The 20,474-nt window shown below is 55.0% G+C and overlaps 2 protein-coding genes and 1 long non-coding RNA gene across 3 annotated transcripts; all 3 read right to left on the bottom strand.

The window, feature by feature from the left end:
- Window positions 1–530: 530 nt before the first annotated feature.
- On the bottom strand, window positions 531–5,357 carry RNF225 (ring finger protein 225). The gene is made up of 2 exons (XM_036079368.2): window positions 5,075–5,357; window positions 531–4,472 (listed from the first exon to the last, which is right to left on the bottom strand). The coding sequence occupies exon 2, from the start codon at window positions 4,459–4,461 to the stop codon at window positions 3,544–3,546; it is 918 nt and encodes a 305-aa protein (XP_035935261.2). The 5' UTR covers window positions 4,462–4,472; window positions 5,075–5,357; the 3' UTR covers window positions 531–3,543.
- An 837-nt stretch (window positions 5,358–6,194) lies between these two features.
- Window positions 6,195–12,252, bottom strand: RPS5 (ribosomal protein S5). The gene is made up of 6 exons (XM_036079683.2): window positions 12,098–12,252; window positions 11,226–11,334; window positions 7,388–7,597; window positions 7,101–7,229; window positions 6,396–6,494; window positions 6,195–6,314 (listed from the first exon to the last, which is right to left on the bottom strand). Exons 2-6 carry the CDS (start codon window positions 11,331–11,333, stop codon window positions 6,246–6,248), a joined length of 615 nt encoding a protein of 204 aa, XP_035935576.1. The 5' UTR covers window position 11,334; window positions 12,098–12,252; the 3' UTR covers window positions 6,195–6,245.
- A 4,718-nt stretch (window positions 12,253–16,970) lies between these two features.
- Window positions 16,971–20,412, bottom strand: LOC118527924 (uncharacterized). The gene is made up of 2 exons (XR_004913366.2): window positions 19,969–20,412; window positions 16,971–17,225 (listed from the first exon to the last, which is right to left on the bottom strand). It is a non-coding gene; the product is annotated as an uncharacterized LOC118527924 (long non-coding RNA).
- Between the last annotated feature and the right edge of the window lie 62 nt (window positions 20,413–20,474).

The raw sequence follows: 20,474 nt of genomic DNA, 5'->3' as shown, positions 1-20,474 counted from the left end.
GGGCGCCTGGGTGGCTCAGTCGTTAAGCGTCTGCCTTCGGCTCAGGTCATGATCCCAGGGTCCTGGGATTGAGCCCCACATCGGGCTCCCTGCTCTGCGGGAAGCCTGCTTCTCCCTCTCCCACTCCCCCTGCTTGTGTTCCTGCTCTCACTATGTCTCTCTCTGTCAAATAAATAAATAAAATCTTTAAAAAAAAAAAGAAGATGACCCGATGGCTGGTGACGGGTGAGGTGTGGGCAGGGGCCTCTTTGACTCTCATGAGGAGAGACTGGCCAGATCCCTGTAGAATGGAGCACTTGGCGTCCCTCCGGGGGCAAAGGGAGCAGAGCCGGGGGAGAACCTGGGAAAGGTTTGGGGAACTGGGGACTCCACGAGCTTGACAGGGAAGGCAGTGTGGCCAAGTTGCTGGCTCCTCTGCTCAGCTTTCTGGATGTCATGTGCCGTGTGCGGGCCCTCCTTGCTCCTGAGGTGTCCCCAGTGCACCCTTGGTATGCAGCAGGTGCTCAATAAATACTTGTAGATTAACTCATTTTCCCTGCAAGTAAGGTGTTTATTGTCACCCATTTTACAGAAGAGAGAACCAAGGTCTGGCATCTCTGGCACCATGCCAGGCACTGAGATTGACTCCCCCTCTCTGGGTATTCACAGGCACCAGGACCTAGGAGGAGGAGCAAGCCCACGGCAGGTGGTTATGCAGCAGGGCTGAAGTAGGCAGAGGGAGGGCAGGGAGGGTGGCCCCAGAGGCTGGTAGGCAAGGATGGGGAGGAGGCCCCCATCACCCTGGCCCCAGGGTGGTTTTCGGCAACCCCTTTGCTCGTGGGCAGTGGGTGGGCAGGCATCGAGGTAGTAATTAGCAGACAGGAATGTTCAGGACCCCTGGGATCTATCATCAGCCTCATTTTAAGGGAGGAGAGACTGGGGCCTCAGTCTCCCAGTTGGGAGAATGGAGAAGCCATACTTTCCCTAGCCCCTAGGAGGAAGCTAGTCAGGACAAGGGGAGGGGTCAGCCCTGCCCACTGCCCTCAGCCACCCCCTTACTGCCCCAGGTCCCTCTCCTTGATGCCAGCTATTTCGAAGGTACAGGTCTCCTTCCAGGAAGCCTTTCTTGAACACCCTCAGGCAGGGAGCATTTTCTTTCCCCCCTTCTGTGCACCACCAGCTAAGGGCCCCTTTCTGACTCCCCTGGCTGGGCCCAACTTCTGCCCCTCCCCGCTCTCCCAGCCTGGGGTGGAGGAAGGAAGGGGCGAGAAGAGGAATATCTGAGACCCCATGGTAAGCTGAATAATGGCCCCCAAAGATCGCCAGATCCTAATCCCCAGAATCTGTGAATCTGCTACCTAAAATGGCAGAATGGACTCTGCAGATGTGATTAAATTAAGCTGTCGATCTGGGGAAATTATCCTGGATTATCGGGGCAGGCTCAATGTTGTCACAGTATCCTTATAAGTGAAAGAGGGAGGCAGGACAGTCAGAGCTTTGAAGATGCGATGCTGCTGCCTTTGAAGATAGAGGAAGACAGGGTGCCTGGTCGGCTCAGTCAGTAGAGCATGGGACTCCTGATCTTGGGATTGTGAGTTTGAGCCCCATATGGGGCGTAGAGATTACTTTAAAAAATGAAACAAAATATGAAGGAAGAGGAAGAAGCCAAGGAACGTAGCTCTAAAAGATGAAAAGCTAAGGAAATTCTCTCCTGGACTCTCCAGAGGAGTTAGCCCTGAGGACACTTGACTTTAGCGGTAAAAATGATTTCAAGACTCCTGGCCTGCAGAACTATAAGATAATTAGTGTTGTTCTAAGGAACTCAGTTATTTGTTGCAGCAGTCAGCGAAAACTAATCTAGACCACCAACCCTGCTCCGGCCTGACCAAGTCGTCCCCCCTTTGATGTCCTGATGGTCCCCCTCTGGCTTCCCAACCGGAGGCAGTGCCTCCCATCCAAAGGAGCTCCACTGACATGCCTAGATCAGGGTGGCCATGAGCTAGTTGAGCCTGGAGGGCCCACAGGCATCCCCAGGCTGCCTCTGGGTCACCTGCAAGGCTGTCACTCCCCAGAAAACTATCTGGCACCCCTGTATGCCAGGCACTGAGGACACACATATAAACAAATCAACAAGAGCCTCCAGTCCCACAGAAGTCACATTTCTCTCTGGAAAATGCCCCATTCCCACCCACAAAACACAGAACCCTGACCCTGGGTGAAGTGAGACAGGATGTGGGCTCCAGAGCCTGGGGGGATACAGAAGGCCTGTGTTCAGTTTGTGTAGAGGGTGGCCGCCATCTGCCTGTGATGACTAACCCAGGAAGGCTTCTGAGAGGAGGAGGACAGGAACCCAAGAGCCGCCCTCCCTGTAGGCTGCTGTCCAGGGCTGAGGCTTCACCTAGGGGAATAACAGCGATGCCAAAAAAGGTTGATGGAGCTCTGGAGGAGGAGGTGTCATAACTGGCCCCCAGAAATTGATGAGTGGAAAAGGGGGTGATGGGGGTTCTAGCACCTAGGGAGAGGCCAGGATGTCTCCTAGCAGGCCAGGGAGATCCAGGAGCAGCCACCCCCAAAATCATGTGGCGCTGACCCAGAGGCAACCTTGTCTTTGAGCCTTGGTGACCACAGCTGCCCCACAGCGTGTCAGGAGGATCCCAGAAGCCACGACCCACGGCAGTAGTTGAGGCTTCCATTCGCAAATTGGTGCTCAGGACTAAGTCGGAGCTAATCTTAGAGGCTCAGGCCCTATGTGTCCCTCCTCAGCCCTGGCCAGGCCACCCCTGCCCCTTCAAGCCCAAGCCCCAGCCATGTGTGCAGAGAGACAACCCAAGACCAGCATGGAAACAGCTGGATCCCACCCAGACCCAACCTGCATGCAGCAGAGGGAAAATAAACTCCACAGCCTTGGTGGGGGTGGGGAGGACTGCAATGGGCCAGGCGGGGGGGTATGACCAGAGACCAACAGCAGTAGCAGCTTTGCCACCAAACATAGGGGCCTCCAGCCACCTGCAGTGCGCCCACAGGGTGAGTAAATCAGAGCCTTCAGCCCTAGCTGCTAGCTGAGGATGCTCCCCAGGGGTCTGATGATGACTGCGGGTGCACTCAGCAGGACCCTCCGTAGGGGCTGATGGGGCCCCTAGCAGGGTACCTGCACGCTGTTGGTCAGAGGGGCTCCCTAGCTGGACTCCCACGGAGACGAGGTTTAGGAGTGCCTCCCAGAAGGACCTTTTCAAAGATGGGGGTCAGGGCAGCCTCAGCTGGATGCCCACAGTGACTGGGATCACGGGTGCTCCCAGAGGGCCCTGTGGGAATGAAGGCAGGGGTTGCTCCTTGAGAGGGTCCCTGCTCCGTGGTGATGATGCCTGGAACGATCCCACTAGGCCTCCCCTCGGAGAAATGGGTAATTTCCATGCACCTTGCTAAGGCCTCCCCTAGGATCAAGGCAAGTGATCCTGGCAGGGCCCCCCCAGGACACGGAGGTCCCCAGGCCTGGAGAGAGGACGTGCAGCACAGATGCATTTACCGTGGCCCCCACACGGTCCTCCCACCCCGTCCCCGCGGAGCTCAGCCCGGGCCAGCCTCTGCCCCCCACATGCCCTCCGGGGGCCTGTCCAGCATCCCCTCGGCCTCCGCTGTGTCCCCCGCAGCCCCTGGCAGGGCGCTGTCCTGGTCGGGGCCCGTGGGGCGCGGCGCCCAGGGTGTCCCCGCTGCGGGCCGTGGCGGGAACCAGGAGAAGCCGGGCGCCGGGGCGAGCGCCACGAGCTGGGGCCGCCCGGGGCCGGAGGAGGCGGCGTGCGGGATGAGGAAGAAGATGTAGACGCCCGAGACGACGAGGCCCGCGGCCACGAGCACCGCCAGCGCCACTGCCGCGTTGAAGGCCCAGGCCGGGCTGGAGAAGGAAAGGCGGCGGGACAGCGGGCGGCCGAGGCGCAGCGGCGGCGGCGGCGGCGGCGGGCGCGCGGCGCGGCCCTTGCGCGGCCCGGGCGGGGGCGGCGGCGGCCGCAGGTAGAGCAGGCCGCGGCGGCGGTCGAAGCGCACCGAGCCCTGGGGCCGCAGCGGCGCGCGCGCGTCGCGGGGCAGCAGGCCGGGCTGCGTGGGCAGCGCGGGCAGCCCTCGGCGCGGGGCCAGGCGCGTGGGCGCGCGGCACACGGGGCAGGCCACCGCGTCGCCGCCACCCGCCGTGGCCAGGGACAGGCGAGCCAGGCACTCGAGGCAGAAGACGTGGCCGCAGTCCAGGCGCTTGGGCAGCTTGAAAACGCCGTCGAAGGGTGACACGCAAATGAGACAGTCCCCGGGGGACGCGGGGGTCAGGATGGGGCCGGAGCCCGGGCTGCCGTCCCCTTCCTCCTCCTCCTCGCCGCCGTCGTCTCCGCCCTCCTCCGTGCCGGGGGAGCGGGGCGCAGAGAGCGAGCTCGGGGAGCTGGGACCTGAGCCCTGAGGGGCCCGAGCACGGCGGAGCCAGGGAGGCCGAGGGCACGGCATCCGGACCGGACCTGAGGGGAGAGGCGGGCCGTCAGCCAGGGAAGCAGGCGGAGGAAGAATGGAGGAGGGTCTGTGGAGGGTCAGGGACTGGACTCTGGAGGGGATGGCCCAACACAGAGCAGGGGCATCCGAAGAAGGCGGTGTAGAGCCAAGGAACAGAGAGAATAGGAACAGTAAGCGACTCGCGGGGTAGAAGCAGAAAGGGTGTCCAAGTAGAAAGTCCAGGAAGCATCAGGACTTGAGGAGGGGGCGGGGAATAGATGGGAGGGCAGAGGATTGGGGACAGGGACAGACCCAGGGGGCACAATAGGTCCTAAGCTAGACGGGCAGGGAAGGGGCAGAGAGGAAAGCTGAGGACCCATCACCAGGAAGGACCCCAGATGAGCAATGGGGAGGATCCAACATGGAGAGGAGCAGAAGATAGGGACCTCTAAGAGAACTAGTTCGACTCTAGGGGGTCCATTCAAGACTCCAGGAGGGGCAGATGAGGAAAAGAGGACACCCAAGCCTCAGGATTGGAGCCCAGCAGCACAGAGCAATGATGGAAGCCCAGGACAAGTGCCAGAGGTTCCCCACCAGGACAGACACCAGCTGGCCTTTGGGCTCTTCCTACCTGTTGGTGCCTCCTCCCTCTGGCTGGCACGTCCCTGCCAGTTCTGACCCCAGTCCTCTGCCTACCCCCAGCTGCATTCTAGGTGCCCCTCCCTGCAGGAGGGTGCTGTCTTGGTACCACTCCCTCCAGATCCCAGGTTCCCAGGGTACCTGTCAGACTTGTCTGACTGCCTGGCCCGCCCCCAAGACAGGTGCCTCCAGGATGAACACCAAGCCTGACCTTGGCCGGATGTTGGGGGCGGCAGGAAGGTAATGAATGGCACAGGCAGACAGGCCATTGACAGTCTGGCCCAGTGGGTGGGCAATAACCCCCCACCCAAGTCTTCCATCACCTCATGAATCCACTTTCAAGAACCTGGTGTGGCAGTGGCCCTGTGGGCACCCAGGGTTAGGCTGCAGTCATGACTACACAAAATGTGGAGGCAGGGGCGCCTGGGCAGCTCAGTCGTTGAGCATCTGCCTTTGCTCAGGTCATGATCCCAGGGTCCCGGGATAGAGCCCTGCACTGGGCTCCCTGCTCACAGGGAAGCCTGCTTCTCCCTCTCCCACTCCCGATTGTGTTCCCTCTCTTGCTGTCAAATAAATAAAAAATCTTAAAAAAAAAAAAAAAAAAATGCAGAGGCAGCCTGGAGCCCCTGGGGTAACCTGGCCGGAACAAAGAGGAACCTCTGGAGTCCTGGAGTGGAAGGTGGGCGGACCCCACAGTGCACTGGACAGGGCTGGCCCCTGCCAAACCCGCAGACGGGGCTGGAAATGGTGGCCCAGACCACTAGCCTTGGAGACCTCTTCCTGGGGCTGCTTGCAGGCAACATGCCTCTCAGGATGGTAGGATGCCACCCAGATCTCATGGATAAACACCAAGCCCTTCCCCAGACCAGAGTGACATCTATGCCAGGACAACCCCACCCCTCTCATTTCCAACACTCCAGGTGGCCAGGCCTGCACTCCGGGGTGCCATGGTTCTGAGTCAGTGGTGCTTCCTGAGCAGAGTTATTCCCCTGGTGAACCCGGGTCCCCACACACCAAAAGACAGGTCAGAAATGTGGGCAGCTCCTCAGGACACTGGGGCCATCCCCACTCCAGCACCCAGAGCCCCCCCAGGACAGACACTGGCACAGGTGGGTGAGGCTGCCCCCAAAGCAGACAGGTTTATTGAAGCCACAGCCAGGTGATCAACGGTTGGACTTGGCCACACGTTCCAGCTCGTCCTTCTTCTTGATAGCATAGGAATTGGAAGAGCCCTGCAAGGAGATAGATGGTTAGTTCTGAATACTGGAGCAGCTTCCCCTTGAACTGGCTGCCACCCCAGTGTCCTCACTCACCTTGGCTGCATTGATGAGCTCATCTGCTAGGCACTCCGCAATAGTCTTGATGTTCCGGAAGGCGGCCTCACGGGCACCTGTGCACAGCAGCCAGATGGCCTAGGGAGCACAGGGGTCAGCTAAGCCTGGGGGCAGGGGATGCCCCCAAACCAGAGAGGCCATCGTCCTCCAGTACCCTAGGCCCACCAACAAATGCTGGCTACCATACTGCCACGCACTGGCCCAGTGAGACTGAGACAAGACACAGGAAGAGCCCACAGGCAGCACCAGGTGAAATGCAATGCAGTGTGTGCTCCTGACCGGGACCCTTGATTGAAAACGGACAGCTGGAGAGGGTGTACTGGGGACAGCTGCAGTGACGGAACATGAAACAATTCTGTTAAATTCCTTGAGTGATGGTGGGGACAGAGTATCCTTGTTCTTAGGAGACACCCACTAAAATGTTAAGGGGGAAATGGTTAGAAAGCCTGCAACTGATTCTCAAATGGTCTGTGGAAAAAAAAAATACACACCCGCACACAGTATGTAAAAATATACTCGAATGAAACTGTGCCTCAGGCAAATGTTGCTCAAGAGGTGCCAGAACTAGTATCTGCCCTGAATGTGATGGAAATGCAGGAAGGCTTCCTGGAGGAAAGGACACTCCAGGTAAAACACACAGGCAGGACAAACCTTCCCACCTGCCAATTTCTGCCCCAAGCCCACCTGATTCACACGGCGCAGGGGGGACACGTCGACAGCCTGACGCCTCACTGTTCCGGCTCGCCCAATGCGGGTTGAGTCCTCCCGGGGACCGCTGTTAATAATTGCATTCACCAGGACCTGCAGGGGGTTCTAGGAGAAGGCAGCCATGAACCTGACATCCAGTCCACATCCCTCCCCCATCTCCTCACCCCTAAAACCTGGTGGACCCTGGCATGCACGCCATGGGGCAGCTGTTGGCTTTAGGGTGTACTAAGGGCATTCAGCCTCATCAGGTCTCACAGTCCTACCTCACCAGTGAGCAGATGGATGATCTCGAAGGCATGCTTGACAATGCGCACGGTCATGAGCTTCTTGCCATTGTTACGGCCATGCATCATCATTGAGTTGGTGAGACGCTCGACAATGGGGCACTGTGCCTTACGGAAGCGCTTGGCCGCGTATCGCCCTGCACTGTGGGGCAGGTACTTGGCATACTTCTCCTTCACTGCAATGTAATCCTGGGGCAGCAGGGAGAGGGGATGGCAGGACCATGGTCAGGAGTAGGATGGTCAGGAACCAGAGGGACTGAGCATCCACTCGGGGTAGCCCTCACCCACCTGTGGTGGCTTGACTGTGAGGGCCCTGCCTGCCACAAAAAAAGTAAAACCCTAACAAGTGACTATTAAGTCACTAAAAAAAGCACTTCCTTGGGACACCTGGGTGGCTCAGTCAGTTAAGCGTCTGCCTTCGGCTCAGGTCACGATCTCAGGGTCCTGGGATGGAGCCCTACATTGGGCTCCCTGGCCAGTGGGAGTCTGCTTCTCCCTCTGCCTGTGCTCTCTCTCTCATATAACTAAATAAAATCTTAAAAAAAAAAAAAGAACACTTCCATTATAATGGGAGGGAGGGGGATGGAGAACCAAGAAGATCACAACTTACCATCTCAGTTTTGTTTTGTTTTTTTAAGATTTTATTTATTTATTTGAGAGAGAGCATGAACAGCGGAGAGGGGCAGAGGGAGAGGGAGCAGCAGACTTCCCGCTGCAGAGCAGGGGTCCTGACATGGGACTCCATCGCAGGACCCTGGGATCATGACCTGAGCTGAAGGCAGACACTTAACCTACTAAGCCACCCAGGTGCCCCACGATCTCATTTTTAAGTGTTCCTCAAACTCTGCACTATGAATATTTTATTTATTTATTTGACAGAGAGAGACACAGCGAGAGAGGGAACACAAGCAGGGGGAGTGGGAGAGGGAGAAGCAGGCCTCCTGCGGAGCAGGGCGCCCGATGCAGGGCTCGATCCCAGGACCCTGGGATCATGACCTGAGCCGAAGGCAGACGTGTAACGACTGAGCCACCCAGGCGCCCTCTGCACTATGGACGTTTTAAATCAATTAACTCTCGTTGTGGGGGCTGTCCTGTGCACCACAGAATATTTAGCAGCATCCAGTATGCTGGCAGCACCCCTCTCAATCTTAGCAACTGAAAATGTATCCAGACATTGCCAAGTGTCACCTAAAAGCGGTGGGGGAAAATCACTCCAGAGAACCACTGTTTTAGTAAAATTATCCAACAATCCTTCCTATACACGCATACATCATTTCCCAAGAAAATGTCTAGAAAATACCAAAATGTTAGAGGGCGTTCAAATCAGAGGAACTACACGTATGTGAAGAGAACTACTGTCAACTGTTCCACTGCGAAATACACCCAAACGTCATTCTATCACTTAACGCGTGAGAGGCCCCACACACATCATATTTCTGTAGACACAAGGCATAACAGAAAAAGAACACGGAATTCGGACACTAGAATGACAGTCTTGTGTCTACCTGGAGAGAAGCACCCGCACAAATAGGCAAGTAGACAGGTCTCCATGCAGGGCTTTACACTGGGCAAAAAAACCCACAAACACCAAATGTCTTGGCAGGGCTTGGTTAAAATGTCCAGCTCTACAGTAGAGCCTTGCACATCTTTCAAGACAAGAGCATTCTGGCATGACATTGACTTCTGCTTCCCCAGCCCCTAAGAGAGCACTAGGGAAAAGTGAGAAATTGTTTTTATATTTTTAAAAATATTTTATTTATTTATTATATTTAAAAGATCTTATTTACTTGTCAGAGAGAGCAAGCACTAGCAGGGAGAACAGCAGGCAGAGGGAGAAGCAGGCTCCCTGCTGAGCAAGGAGCCTGATGGGGGACTCTGGGATCATGACCTGAGCTGAAGGCAGACCCTTAACCGAGTGAGCTACCCAGGCATCCCTGTTTTCACATTTTTAAAAGGATGCACAAAAAAAAACAAGGACGCAAACACATGTGACAGAAACCACATGTGACCTACAAAGACTAAAATACTCACTATCTGGCCCTTTAAGTTTGTGGACCTCGGGGCGCCTGGGTGGCTCAGTTGGTTAAGCGACTGCCTTCGGCTCAGGTCATGATCCTGGAGTCCCTGGATCGAGTCCCACATCGGGCTCCCTGCTCGGCAGGGAGTCTGCTTTGCCCTCTGACCCTATCCCCTCTCATGTGTTCTTTCTCTCTCATTCTCTCTCTCTCAAATAAATAAAATCTTAAAAAAAAAAAAGTTTGTGGACCTCGCTGAATAAAGCCATGAAGGGAAACAGTTCTACAAAACATCCAGGGTGAAAAACAGGACTGAATCCTCCATTAGGCATAGTGCCTAGATCCCATGATATATTCTTTTTTTTTTTTTTTTAAAGGTTTTATTTATTTTTTGAGAGAGAGACACAGCGAGAGAGAGAACACAAGCGGGGGGGGGGGGGGGTGGGAGAGGGAGAAGCAGGCTTCCCGCAAAGCAGGGAGCCCGATGCGGGGCTCGATCCCAGGACCCTGGGATCGTGACCTGAGCCGAAGGTGGACGCTCAACGACTGAGCCACCCAGGCGCCCCCCATGATATGTTCTGACACAACAAAAGGTGTTTTAATTTCTTTTAAAATGAAAAAAGAAATCAAATCCGAACTTTTGTCTTTATACGAATGCAGTCACAAAATATAGTTTCTTTTTAATGAAGGGCCCACAAAAGTCCTAGTGAGGCCCAGTGTAAAACAGTATGAGGCTTAAGATAAACTGGGAGGACTCCCAATGATTTCCTGATTTCAAAACCTATTAAAAAGCTACAGTAAATCAAGACAGTGTGGTACTGACTTACGGATAGATTTACAGACCAATGGAAAAGAATTCAGAGTCCAGAAATAAACCCATATATCTGTGCTCAACTTCTTTTTTTGAAAGATTTTATTTATTCATTTGAGACACAGAGATACAGAGAGCATGAGCAGGGGGAGAGGCATAGGGAGAGGGAGAAGGAGGCTCCCACTGAGCCAGGAGCCCAATGTAGGGCTCGATCCCAGGACCCTGGGATCATGACCTGAGCCGAAGGCAGACGCTTAACCATCTGAGCCACCCAGGCACCCCATGTTCGCTCAACTTATTTTCAACAAGGATGCCAAGACCATTCAATAGGGGAAATAATCTTTTCAACAAATGGTGGTGCTGACATATATTTATACGATGTACAAAAGAGATTTAAGTTAAGACAGCATATAGCCTAAATCTGCTAAATAAAACACACAAAACTCCAAGAACAAAAATCAAATAGGGCCGGGATAACTGCATTTCCACATGCAAAAGAATGATCTGAGACAAAACAACCCCAAACTAGGGTGCGTGGGTGGCTCAGCCGGTTAAGCCTCTTGCTCTTGGGTTCAGCTCAGGTCAAGATCTCATGGGTTGTGGGATCAGGCTCCTCTCCCATCGGGAAAGCCTGTTTGAAGACTCCCTATGCCCCTGCCCACACTCCTTCTCTCACGTAAATAAATAAACCTTAACAAAAACAAACAAACAGCAATAAAAACACAAAGAAAAAGAGAACCAAAACATGCACACAAAAACCCTGTGGGATGTGATGCTATCCCTGAGAAAGGAACCATCTCGTGTAGCAACCGATTAACAAAACACAAGGGAAAAACAGACAAATGGTGGGTGTGGTGGTCCAGGAACCCCTCCTTTACCTGTCATGTCTTCAATTCTACAGCAACAAGTTTCAAGTCACCCCTCCTGAAAGATTCCCTGTGTGCCCCTAAACCCCTAACTGGGGAGAGCACAACCACCATACCCCCCTCACCTGCAAGGAAATGTCATTGATCTGAACATCATCGGTGCTCCATTTCCCAAAGAGCTTGATGTCCGGGGTCTCCGCCACTGCAGGTGCAGCTGTCTCCCACTCGGTCATCCTAGGAACACAAACTGTCAGAGCCCAGACACACCCACCACTGTGAGGCTGGCCCGCACGCTGTAAATCGGGAAGTTATATGGAACCAAGAAAGGCTGTAAACATCGGGGTCCATCTTTCTGAGTCCTAGAAAAACCACTTAGCTGTCATGTAAGCAAGAAGCATCTCTCTCTCACCAAGGACCCCGGGAACCAAGAGCTGGCAGGCCCGGGTCAACAGCTGCTGCACGGACCATTATCTGGAAGGGAGATGCCAAATACCCTGACACTGCCTCCGCTCGAGTTCAAACCCCAGCCACGTCACTAACGAGCTCTGCCACGCTGGGAGAGTCAAACTGCTTTAGACTCTGCTTCCTCTTGAATTAAATGGAAACGTTAATCTGCCATCAAGGATCACTACACGAATTCTGCACCTTACCAAGGCAAAGGCTCAAGGACGTACTAGGACCTGCTACTAAAGAGAAAACCGCGTACATGCCGGAGAGTGCATCATGTATCTAAGAATAACGGAAACCTCCTATCTCAACTCACCACTGCAGGGGCCAAACCAATATTCCCGAGCCCCGCCGCGGGGCAAAGGTACGGAGGTGGCGCGACACCAAGGAAAGCGTAACTTTCCTGCGCCTCCGCGTTCCTCAGCACGTTTTCCGGAGAAAGAGAGGAAACCCCACACCCAAGGAAAGCCCCAAGCCTCGGGGGTCGCTCATGGCTCCTCGGAAAATCCTGAATCATTCCTCGGACCCCCGGACCCGGCGGCGGCCTCACCTGAGGGCGCAGCCGGGGCGTCACAAACGACTAGCGTGCACCACGCGCCGCCCTGGCACAGACAGGAAGAGAGCGCGAACCGCGGGCCGAAGCTTTTAAAGGGGGTGAAAACTTCCGGGTCAGTGGGGACGACGCGTGTGCAAAAAAGACACCGTATACCCATGGACCAATCCGGAACAAGAATGTAAAGGCGCCCTCTGGACCAAACGGAATACGTAAATCCCCTGCGCAAGCGCACTTGCAGAAGTGGCCCCACAAGCGTGCCTGGCGGATGTTCTAACATCCAGTACTTGCCCGTTCTTGGGGGCCCTTGCACAAGCGCAGAGATCTCCCTGAGGCCAAGGCCGCCATGTCTAATGAGGGCAAAAGTCAGGCTCGCGCTCTTCGCCCTCCTGGGCCGCTGACTTCACGCTCCACCTGACGCCGGTTTCGAGTGCGGTAGCCCTTTCGGCACCTCTCATTCTTCGTCCAGGTCACGGCGGCTTCACAGACAAGCGCAGCTGTAGGCTCGGGGAGGAGGAGTGGGCCTGGTGGTCACGACTGCCCTCCGCTGGTCCTGGCTTCCACGTGCATGCCCGAGTTCCTCTAGCGGGTCGGCCTTCCCCCCACGCACGCTCGGGTTGCTGCGGGCCTGAGCCTCGTAGAGGGGACCCTTTCCGGCTTGACCTCTCTTCATCCCATGCCAGGGTACCCCCATCATCTCTCTACGCCCCCTGCAATTCCTGCCGCCTTTCATCGCGTGCGGGCGGAGGTTGGGGAGGAGCCCTGGACCTGGGGCCAGGGGCTGTGCCCAGCAGGTGAACTGGGGGGACAGCCTGCACTCTGTTTGATGCATCTGGGTCCTGTGTTGATTCCGAGGTCACTGGACGGGTGCAGCCCCACCCATTGACCAGGTGGCTAGCGTGAAGAGTTTGTGCCTGCTGGGGCGCCTGGGTGGCTCAGTCGTTAAGCGTCTGCCTTCCGCTCGGGTCATGGGATCGAGCCCCGCATCGGGCTCCCTGCTCGGCGGGAAGCCTGCTTCTCCCTCTCCCACTCCCCCTGCTTGTGTTTCCTCTCTTGCTGCGTCTCTCTCTGTCAAATAAATAAATAAAATCTGTAAAAGAAAAAAGTTTGTGCCTGCAACTTCACACACCCCGCCTGTTTGGCGACTCCTCAGCCTACTCCCTGGAATGGAGCTGGGACCCGGACTAAGTCCAGGTGGGCTCCGCAGAGGCAGGGACCGCTGTGGTTGCTCACCCACGCTGGCTGGCAGGAGGACAATGTGGCGGCATCTGGTGGAGTTTTTCTCCAGGGCTGCATGGGGCTCCTCACCTCCTGGTGCCTACCTCTGCCTCCAAGGGGATGCTCCCCCTAGCCAGACCCCAAGGAGCGCAGCCACTTGACTTAAGTCCTCTGTATATCCCCAGTGACCCCATTTGCCCACTCTCTGAGCATGCCCATAGCAGCTGCTCAGCATCTGCCTTGTTTACTGATTGACTGATTTTAAGGGCTAGCCCCTGCCCCTACCCCAATTTCAGGAGTGTTTCAGACCAGAGACTCTGGGCCCCATTGGACTGGTTTTTTTTGTTTGGGTTTTGGTTTGGTTTGGTTTTGGTGCAAATTGGTGGTTTTATTAAAGCACGGGGACAGGACCCATGGGCAGAAGGAGCTGCTGCCCCCCAACCTGTCCCACTCCCCCCCCCCCCCCCCGGCCCTGGACTTAGAAGGACACACCCTGAAGCTGGCTTGAGCATGGGGTTAGATCCTGGGCTGCCTTGGGGGCACAGGAACTGCATCTGGACACCAAGACCCCCAGCCCCTGCAACCTGTGGCCCTTATCCCTGCACTCTGCCCTGTTATGTGCAAAGAGCAGCCTTGGGCCTACCACTGGGGTCTGTGGGGGATGGCGAAGGGGTAAGTGGGCTCTTCCCTGGTCCTGGCAGGACCCTCTCTGATCCTTGGGGGCCCTCACTGGTCCTGGGGGAGGTCCCTGGGAAGGTGCTAACTGGGGGAAAGCAGGGAAGCCGAGAGAGGCAGAGGCACCAGTTACCCCCACACTCAGCAGGATCCAAAGGGAGGCTCCCAACCCTGCTTCTTTCTCCTGAAAAGCTGAGAGGGCCCCACCCCCCTGAACCTCAGTTTCCCCCTTCAGTATAGAAATGAGAACAGAATCAGGGGTGCGGGGCTGGCTCAGTTGGTAGAGCATGCGACTCTAGATCTTAGGGTCATGAGTTTGAGCCCCTTGTTGGGCATGGAGCCTACTAAAAAAACAACAAAACAAAAACAGGAAAAAAAGAATGAGACAAGGCTAGTTTGGATCCTATGCCCTGGGCTACTGTCACTTGATAATCTTTTTTTTTTCTTAAGATTTATTAATTTATTTTAGAGAGCGTGACTGAGTGGGGGGAGGGGCAGAGGGAGAGAGAGAGAGACTCCACAAGGAGACTCCCCACTGAGCGGGGAGCCTGTTGTAGGACTTGATCCCAGGGCCCTGAGATTATGACCTGAGCCAAAATCAAGTTGCCCACTTAACTGACTGAGCCACCCAGGCGCCCCAGATAATAGACACCTTTATAGACCTGCTGTGCATTGGAGAGCAGGAGAGTTCCTGCAGTAAAACCCCATAGTGTGAGAAGGGGGGGTGTAACCTTGCAAACCTAAGATTCACATACCTCTTGCCAGGCGTGGGGTGGTCCAGCCTCCCCATCTCCAGGACACAGTGCAGGAGATCTGAAGCCTGACCCATCCATAGGTCTATGGATGTTGGCGCTGTGTTCTTCAGCCTGAAGGGTGGAAAGTCTCTGCAGAGGCCACCTTCACTTCCTGGTGTATCATTTCCACTCTGGGCCCACCAGCCCTCACCATCTCTTCCGCCCTGTTTGTCTAACTGCTCTATGAAGGTAGACTGGCTTATTCCCTGCTGTCTCCCCAGCTGCAAGCACTGAGCCTGGCACACAGTATCTGCCCATAAGTAACTTGAATAAATGATGGATGGGGGCGCCTGGGTGGCTCAGTAGTTAAGCGTCTGCCTTCGGCTCAGGTCATGATCCCAGGGTCCTGGGATCGAGCCCCATGTCGGGCTCCCTGCTCAGCGGGAAGCCTGCTTCTCCCTCTCCCACTCCCCCTGCTTGTGTTCCCTCTCTCGCTGTGTCTCTCTCTCTCAAATAAATAAATAAAATCTTTAAAAAAAAATAAATGATGGACGGATAGGCCAGTCTTCCCTAGTCCCTCATACACTCAGTGCTCCCACTCTGGGCTTCAGGCAGACATGGAGTGGCTGGTCCTCCCTCCACCAGACACCAATTCCAGACCCAGGACTTTTAGTCATATTCAGAAGACCTGTTCAGAAGATCTCCTTACCTTGGTCTGCCCCTCTTCCTGGCCACCTCACAGTTGAGGTAAGTCCAGGGAAGCTGCTCCCTGACCCCAGGCTCCCAGGTGGGCATTAGGAGTCCAAGAATCCGATCTTACTCTTCAGAGCAACTGTATTAGGTGGGTTCCCCCATTTTATACATAGTCATGGAGGCCCAGAGAGGTACAACAAGCATATTTATTGCTTCTCCAACTGCTGCAGTGCTGTTTCCTTCTCCCACGGCTCCTTGGCACACAAGAAGTTGATCTTTCCCACTGTCCTGGCCACCAACCAGCATGTGTAAAGCTGCGCTTACAAGGGTAGGTGGCTTGGCTGGGGTGCTGGTTACAAGAGTGAGAATTCTTAGGGCGCCTGGGTGGCTCAGTCATTAAGCGTCTGCCTTTGGCTCAGGTCATGGTCCCCGGGTCCTGGGATCGAGCCCCACATCGGGCTCCTTGCTCTCCCACTAGCCCTGTATGTGTTCCCTCTCTTGCTGTCTCGCTGCAAATAAATAAAATCTTAAAAAAAAAAAAAAAAAAAGAGTGGGAATTCTAGACTTTAAGGTAGGGGCAGGTGCTTGGGCCAGTCCCCTTGGCCAGGTGCTGGGTGGGCTAGCCTAAGCCCCTTCCCTAGTTTCAATTTGCTCAGCTGCAAATTAGAACCACATATTCAGGGTGGCTCTGTGGAATTGTAGGTGGGGATGGGGCAACAGGGCGGAATGTGTAGGGCTGGGATGGCAGTACTGGATCAGATCCAGACCTGTCCCCTCACCCGGGGCACTTGGGTGTAAAGAATAGAGGAGATGAGGTTTACCGGGAAACAAGTCTTCACCTCGCCCTCAAGTAAAGGCTGGGTAGGCAAGTAGGTTTGGCGCTCACCATGATAACCATGATGCTCAGTCCTAATCTTAAGAGCCCGCTTATTCCTCCCCGGCCCCATTCTCCACCCAAGAAGGACCCGACTGAGAGTCCGGCTCTGATCGCGGGCGGAACTACATTTCCCTCAAGACTCCACGTTGGCTCCTAGAGGCCTTTCCGACCGGTTCTTTCAAGCCCAAAACGGCGGGAAGAAGGCGCTGTGCCCCGGCCTCCTCTGGAGGTCGCTTAGAGGGGAAAGGGATGCCGACCGCCGCGCCAGCTTGGAGAAGCACCGAGCTGGTCGTCCTCCAGCCCCACAGTGGCCCACTCGGCGCCCCCGGGGGACGAGCTGGCCTCCGTGCGCTTAAGGTCCGGGTGGGGCAGCGGAGGGGGGAGAGCTCGGATTCTGGCGGTTGCCGGGGTGGGCGCTGGCCTAGGGAGGACGAGCGGCTGGGGCAACTTACTGTGTCGGAGCCCCGGGTGCGCTCAGAGGGCCGGCGAGGGCTCCCGAGGAGCCGCTTAATTCCCCGGGGCCGCCCAGCGCCCGGGCACTTGGCAGAAGGCCTCCCCTTCAGCCCATCTGTGATGGGGGCGGGGGCGGAGGGGTGTCGCGTTGCTTCTGCGACAGGCAGGGCAGGTGAGGGGTTAGGACGAAGTCGCGCACTTGACTGAGACTGAGACCGGCTGCACTGGTTCAGCCCGGGATGCGTGGCTTTATTCCCTGGGCCTCAGTTTCCACACCTGGAAAGTTGTGAATAACACGAGCAACCACCTCACGGGGAGTTTGTGAGGTCCAGTCTTTTTCCCGGTGACTCTGGGTCTGCATTAAAGCCCTGCAGTGATTCTGAGCTCTCAAATTTGCAGATTCCTGAAGATCTGAAGGCTAAGAATTTGGTCCATACCTGGCTGCTTCTTTCTGAGCCCTCGAGGATTTCTCCATCTGTAAAATGGACGGGATATCGCCTCCTTTTAGACGTGGAGTGACGACTGAATGAGCCAATCTGTGTAACATTTTTTTTTTTTTTTAAGATTTTATTTATTTGACAGAGAGAGATACAACGAGAGGAGGAACACAAGCAGGGGGAGTGGGAGAGGGAGAAGCAGGCTTCCCGCCAAGCAAGGAGCTCGATGTGGGGCTCGATCCCAGGATCCTGGAACCATGACCTGAGCCGAAGGCAGACGCTTAACGACTGAGCCACCCAGGGCCCTCCGTGTAACATTCTTAACACAGGGCTAGATGGTGCCTAACAGGCACTCTGAAAATTGTGGCTGCTTTTAACTAATTTATAAAATGGGTTGTCCATTTAGTGGACATTTATAGAACTCTGTTGTGTGCCAGGCTCCAGATGCTGCCCCAGCCATCTCCAGCTTTGGAGCTACCCGACTTGAGGCCCTAGTTCCTATAAAACACTGCCCAAATCCTGGTCTCCACATACAGCATAATAAAATGTTTTTGGGGTGTTCTGTTACTCAGCAATAGATAACTCAGCCCAGGTGTTAGAGCAAGGGGATCGCTGATAGGTTGTACCGGCAAAAACGTGATGATGCACAGTATACTGTGAAGTCTGCTTTCTGTTTGGGTCTGGTCATTTTATAGAAATGGAATACTAGAGGGGCGCCTGGGTGGCTCAGTTGGTTGAGCGACTGCCTTCGGCTCAGGTCATGATCCTGGAGTCCCGGGATCGAGCCCCGCATTGGGCTCCCTGCTCGGCGGGGAGTCTGCTTCTCCCTCTGACCCTCCCCCCCTCATGCTCTCTATCTCATTCTCTCTCAGATAAATAAATAAAATCTTTAAAAAAAAAAAAAGAAATGGAATACTAGAATATGTGGCCTTTTACGTCTAGCTTTTTTCACGTAGCTCCCCATGCCTAGTCCCACTTTCCCCAAACAACCTTGCCTCTTGTATGTACCATCTGTACTTCATGGTTTTCTTTACACTAGGGTTTCTTCACTTCAGCACTACTGACATTTTTGTCAAGGGGTGGGCGGTGGGGCTGTCCTGTGCATTTTACCACATGTTTAGCAGCATCCCTGGCTTCCAACCACTCCATGCTAGTAGCACCCCAACCCCAGTTATGACAACTAAAAATGTCTCCAGACATTGCCAAGTATTCCCCAGGGGGCAAAACTCTCAGTTTGAGAACCACTGATTTATATCAACTCACTTGTTTTTGCTTAGATCCACTTATTGATAGGGAAACTTGACAACATCGACTAAAAATGTAAAACCAGCCAGAAGAAGAAGGGAACTCCATGTGTAAATACCTGAACAGACTACTGTGGTTAAGTTGTGCTTGATGATGTTGAAGACAGAGGCTCTGGGCTTGCCCTCACTCTGACAAAAGAGATGGCTTAGAAAAATGTCAAAGATCTCCCAGGCCTTATGGAGACTGGTCCTTTCCTGCTTGCTGCCATAACAAATTACCACTAACTTAGTGGTTTAAAACAATAGATACTTATTATCTTACAGCTCTGGAGATCAGAACTCCACAGTGAGACTTAGGAGCTAAAATCAAGGTGTAGGCAGGGCTGAGTTCCTTCTAGAGACTCCAGGGGAGAATCTAGGTTCTCTGTTTTCCAAGTTCTAAAGGCTGCTCACATTCCCTGTCTTGTGACCACACTACTCTGACCTCTGCTTCTATCATCACATCTCCTTCTCTGACTCTGAGCATCCCTCTTATAAGGACTACTGTGATTATATTGGACCCACCTGAATAATCTAGGATAATCTCCCTATCTCATGATTTTTTTTTTTAAAGATTTTATTTATTTGACAGAGAGAGAGACAGCGAGAGAGGGAACACAAGCAGGGGGAGTGGGAGAGGGAGAAGCAGGCTTCCCGCGGAGCAGGGAGCCCGATGCGGGGCTCGATCCCAGGACCCTGGGATCATGACCTGAGCCGAAGGCAGACGCCTAACGACTGAGCCACCCAGGCGCCCCTCTCATGATTTTTAATCACATCTGCAAAGTCCCTTTTGCCATATGAGGTAACATATTCACAGGTAGTGGGGATTAGAATGTGGACATCTTTGGGGGTCCATTATTCTGTCTACCACACACATACATTGGACTCTAGACCCAGGTCAGCAACAGTTCCCATCATGAGGCTGGCGCAGCCACCAAACAGCTAGCGTTGGGTGTGGCTTGTCAGATGGACAGTCCGGAAGTATGTACGGGGCAGCTGGTAATGAGGATAGGTCAGAGAGAGGCAAAAATCAGTAGGGGGCCAGTGGTCAGACAGGTGAGAGAGACAGAGGGGAGAGGAGGAACCCAGCCCAGAGAGACAAAGAGGTGACCCACCCCAGATCACCTCACCCACTGAGCCGGCTGCCTTCAGTTCCTGCTGAAATTCCTTTATGTCTCTCACCTTCTAACAGCTTTCGAGACTCTAGGAAATCTGCCCAAGCCATCCAGCGTCCCTCGGCTGCTGGGGTTTTCTTTCATGACTTCTGGCACGCTTTCCCCTCCTGGGAACTGCCTGTCTCTCCATTTCTCTTTGGCGCTTCCAGATCTTGCTGTTAGGATTCTGAATCGAAGGCCAGACCCAGGATGGAGGCTCCAGCCCAGGGTGCTGAGCAGGGAACAGTCCCTGGGGCTGATTCCCAGTGAACTGCCTTGGGACTTCAGGAGAAACCTGACGTGAAGCCAAGGTCCCTGGCGGAGGACAGTGCTGGGATACTCACCTCTCAGGAGAGGGACCTCTGTGAAGCGGTGGCAGGTGGCCGGACAATTTTCTAGGGCGCCGGCTCCCAGAGCTGTGGCTTTGGCATGAGCCCCAGTCCAGCGACCTGACAATTCGAGGGAGCTGGATTCCTCGTGTGAGAGTCCCGCTTCCTGTCCGGTGCCCTGCATGACCCGGGTCTCACTCCTGAAGCCCCCTGTACCTGACCCATGAGTGTAGGGAGGTGCTTTCCTAGTGCGGCTCCCGGCATCAGCCCCCCTCTTCCTCTCTAGAGATGGGAACGGCAGCTCATTTCCGGGTCGGACACGCGGCACTGCCCCAGTCAGTCCCGCACGCCGTCTCCTTGGCGACAACGCAAAGTCATACCGCGCCTCCTGGGTGGAGAGGGCCGCGGTTGCCGTGACAACCGGTGTCCTGGGGTTGGCCTACTGGGCGCGGCGGGACTACGTTTCCCAGCAGGCCTCGCGAGGGCTCCGGCTCTCTCCTGCGGGGACACTAATCCCTCAG

The sequence above is a fragment of the Halichoerus grypus genome, chromosome 15 (genome assembly GCF_964656455.1).
Source record: "Halichoerus grypus chromosome 15, mHalGry1.hap1.1, whole genome shotgun sequence".
Classification (NCBI taxonomy): Eukaryota; Metazoa; Chordata; class Mammalia; order Carnivora; family Phocidae; genus Halichoerus; species Halichoerus grypus.
The sequence above is the reverse complement of the archived record's forward strand: the minus strand, read 5'-3'. Positions and strand labels throughout refer to the sequence as shown.

Excerpts from the sequence above, each read along its gene's own strand:
- RNF225 (XM_036079368.2), bottom strand. The coding sequence starts at position 4,461 with ATGCCGTGCCCTCGGCCTCCCTGGCTCCGCCGTGCTCGGGCCCCTCAG.
- RPS5 (XM_036079683.2), bottom strand. The coding sequence starts at position 11,333 with ATGACCGAGTGGGAGACAGCTGCACCTGCAGTGGCGGAGACCCCGGAC. Across the intron at positions 7,230-7,387 it reads TCCATCTGCTCACTGGTGAG|AACCCCCTGCAGGTCCTGGT; the intron begins GTAGGACTGTGA and ends GCCTTCTCCTAG. Across the intron at positions 6,495-7,100 it reads CCCTGCGCCGTGTGAATCAG|GCCATCTGGCTGCTGTGCAC; the intron begins GTGGGCTTGGGG and ends TGTGCTCCCTAG.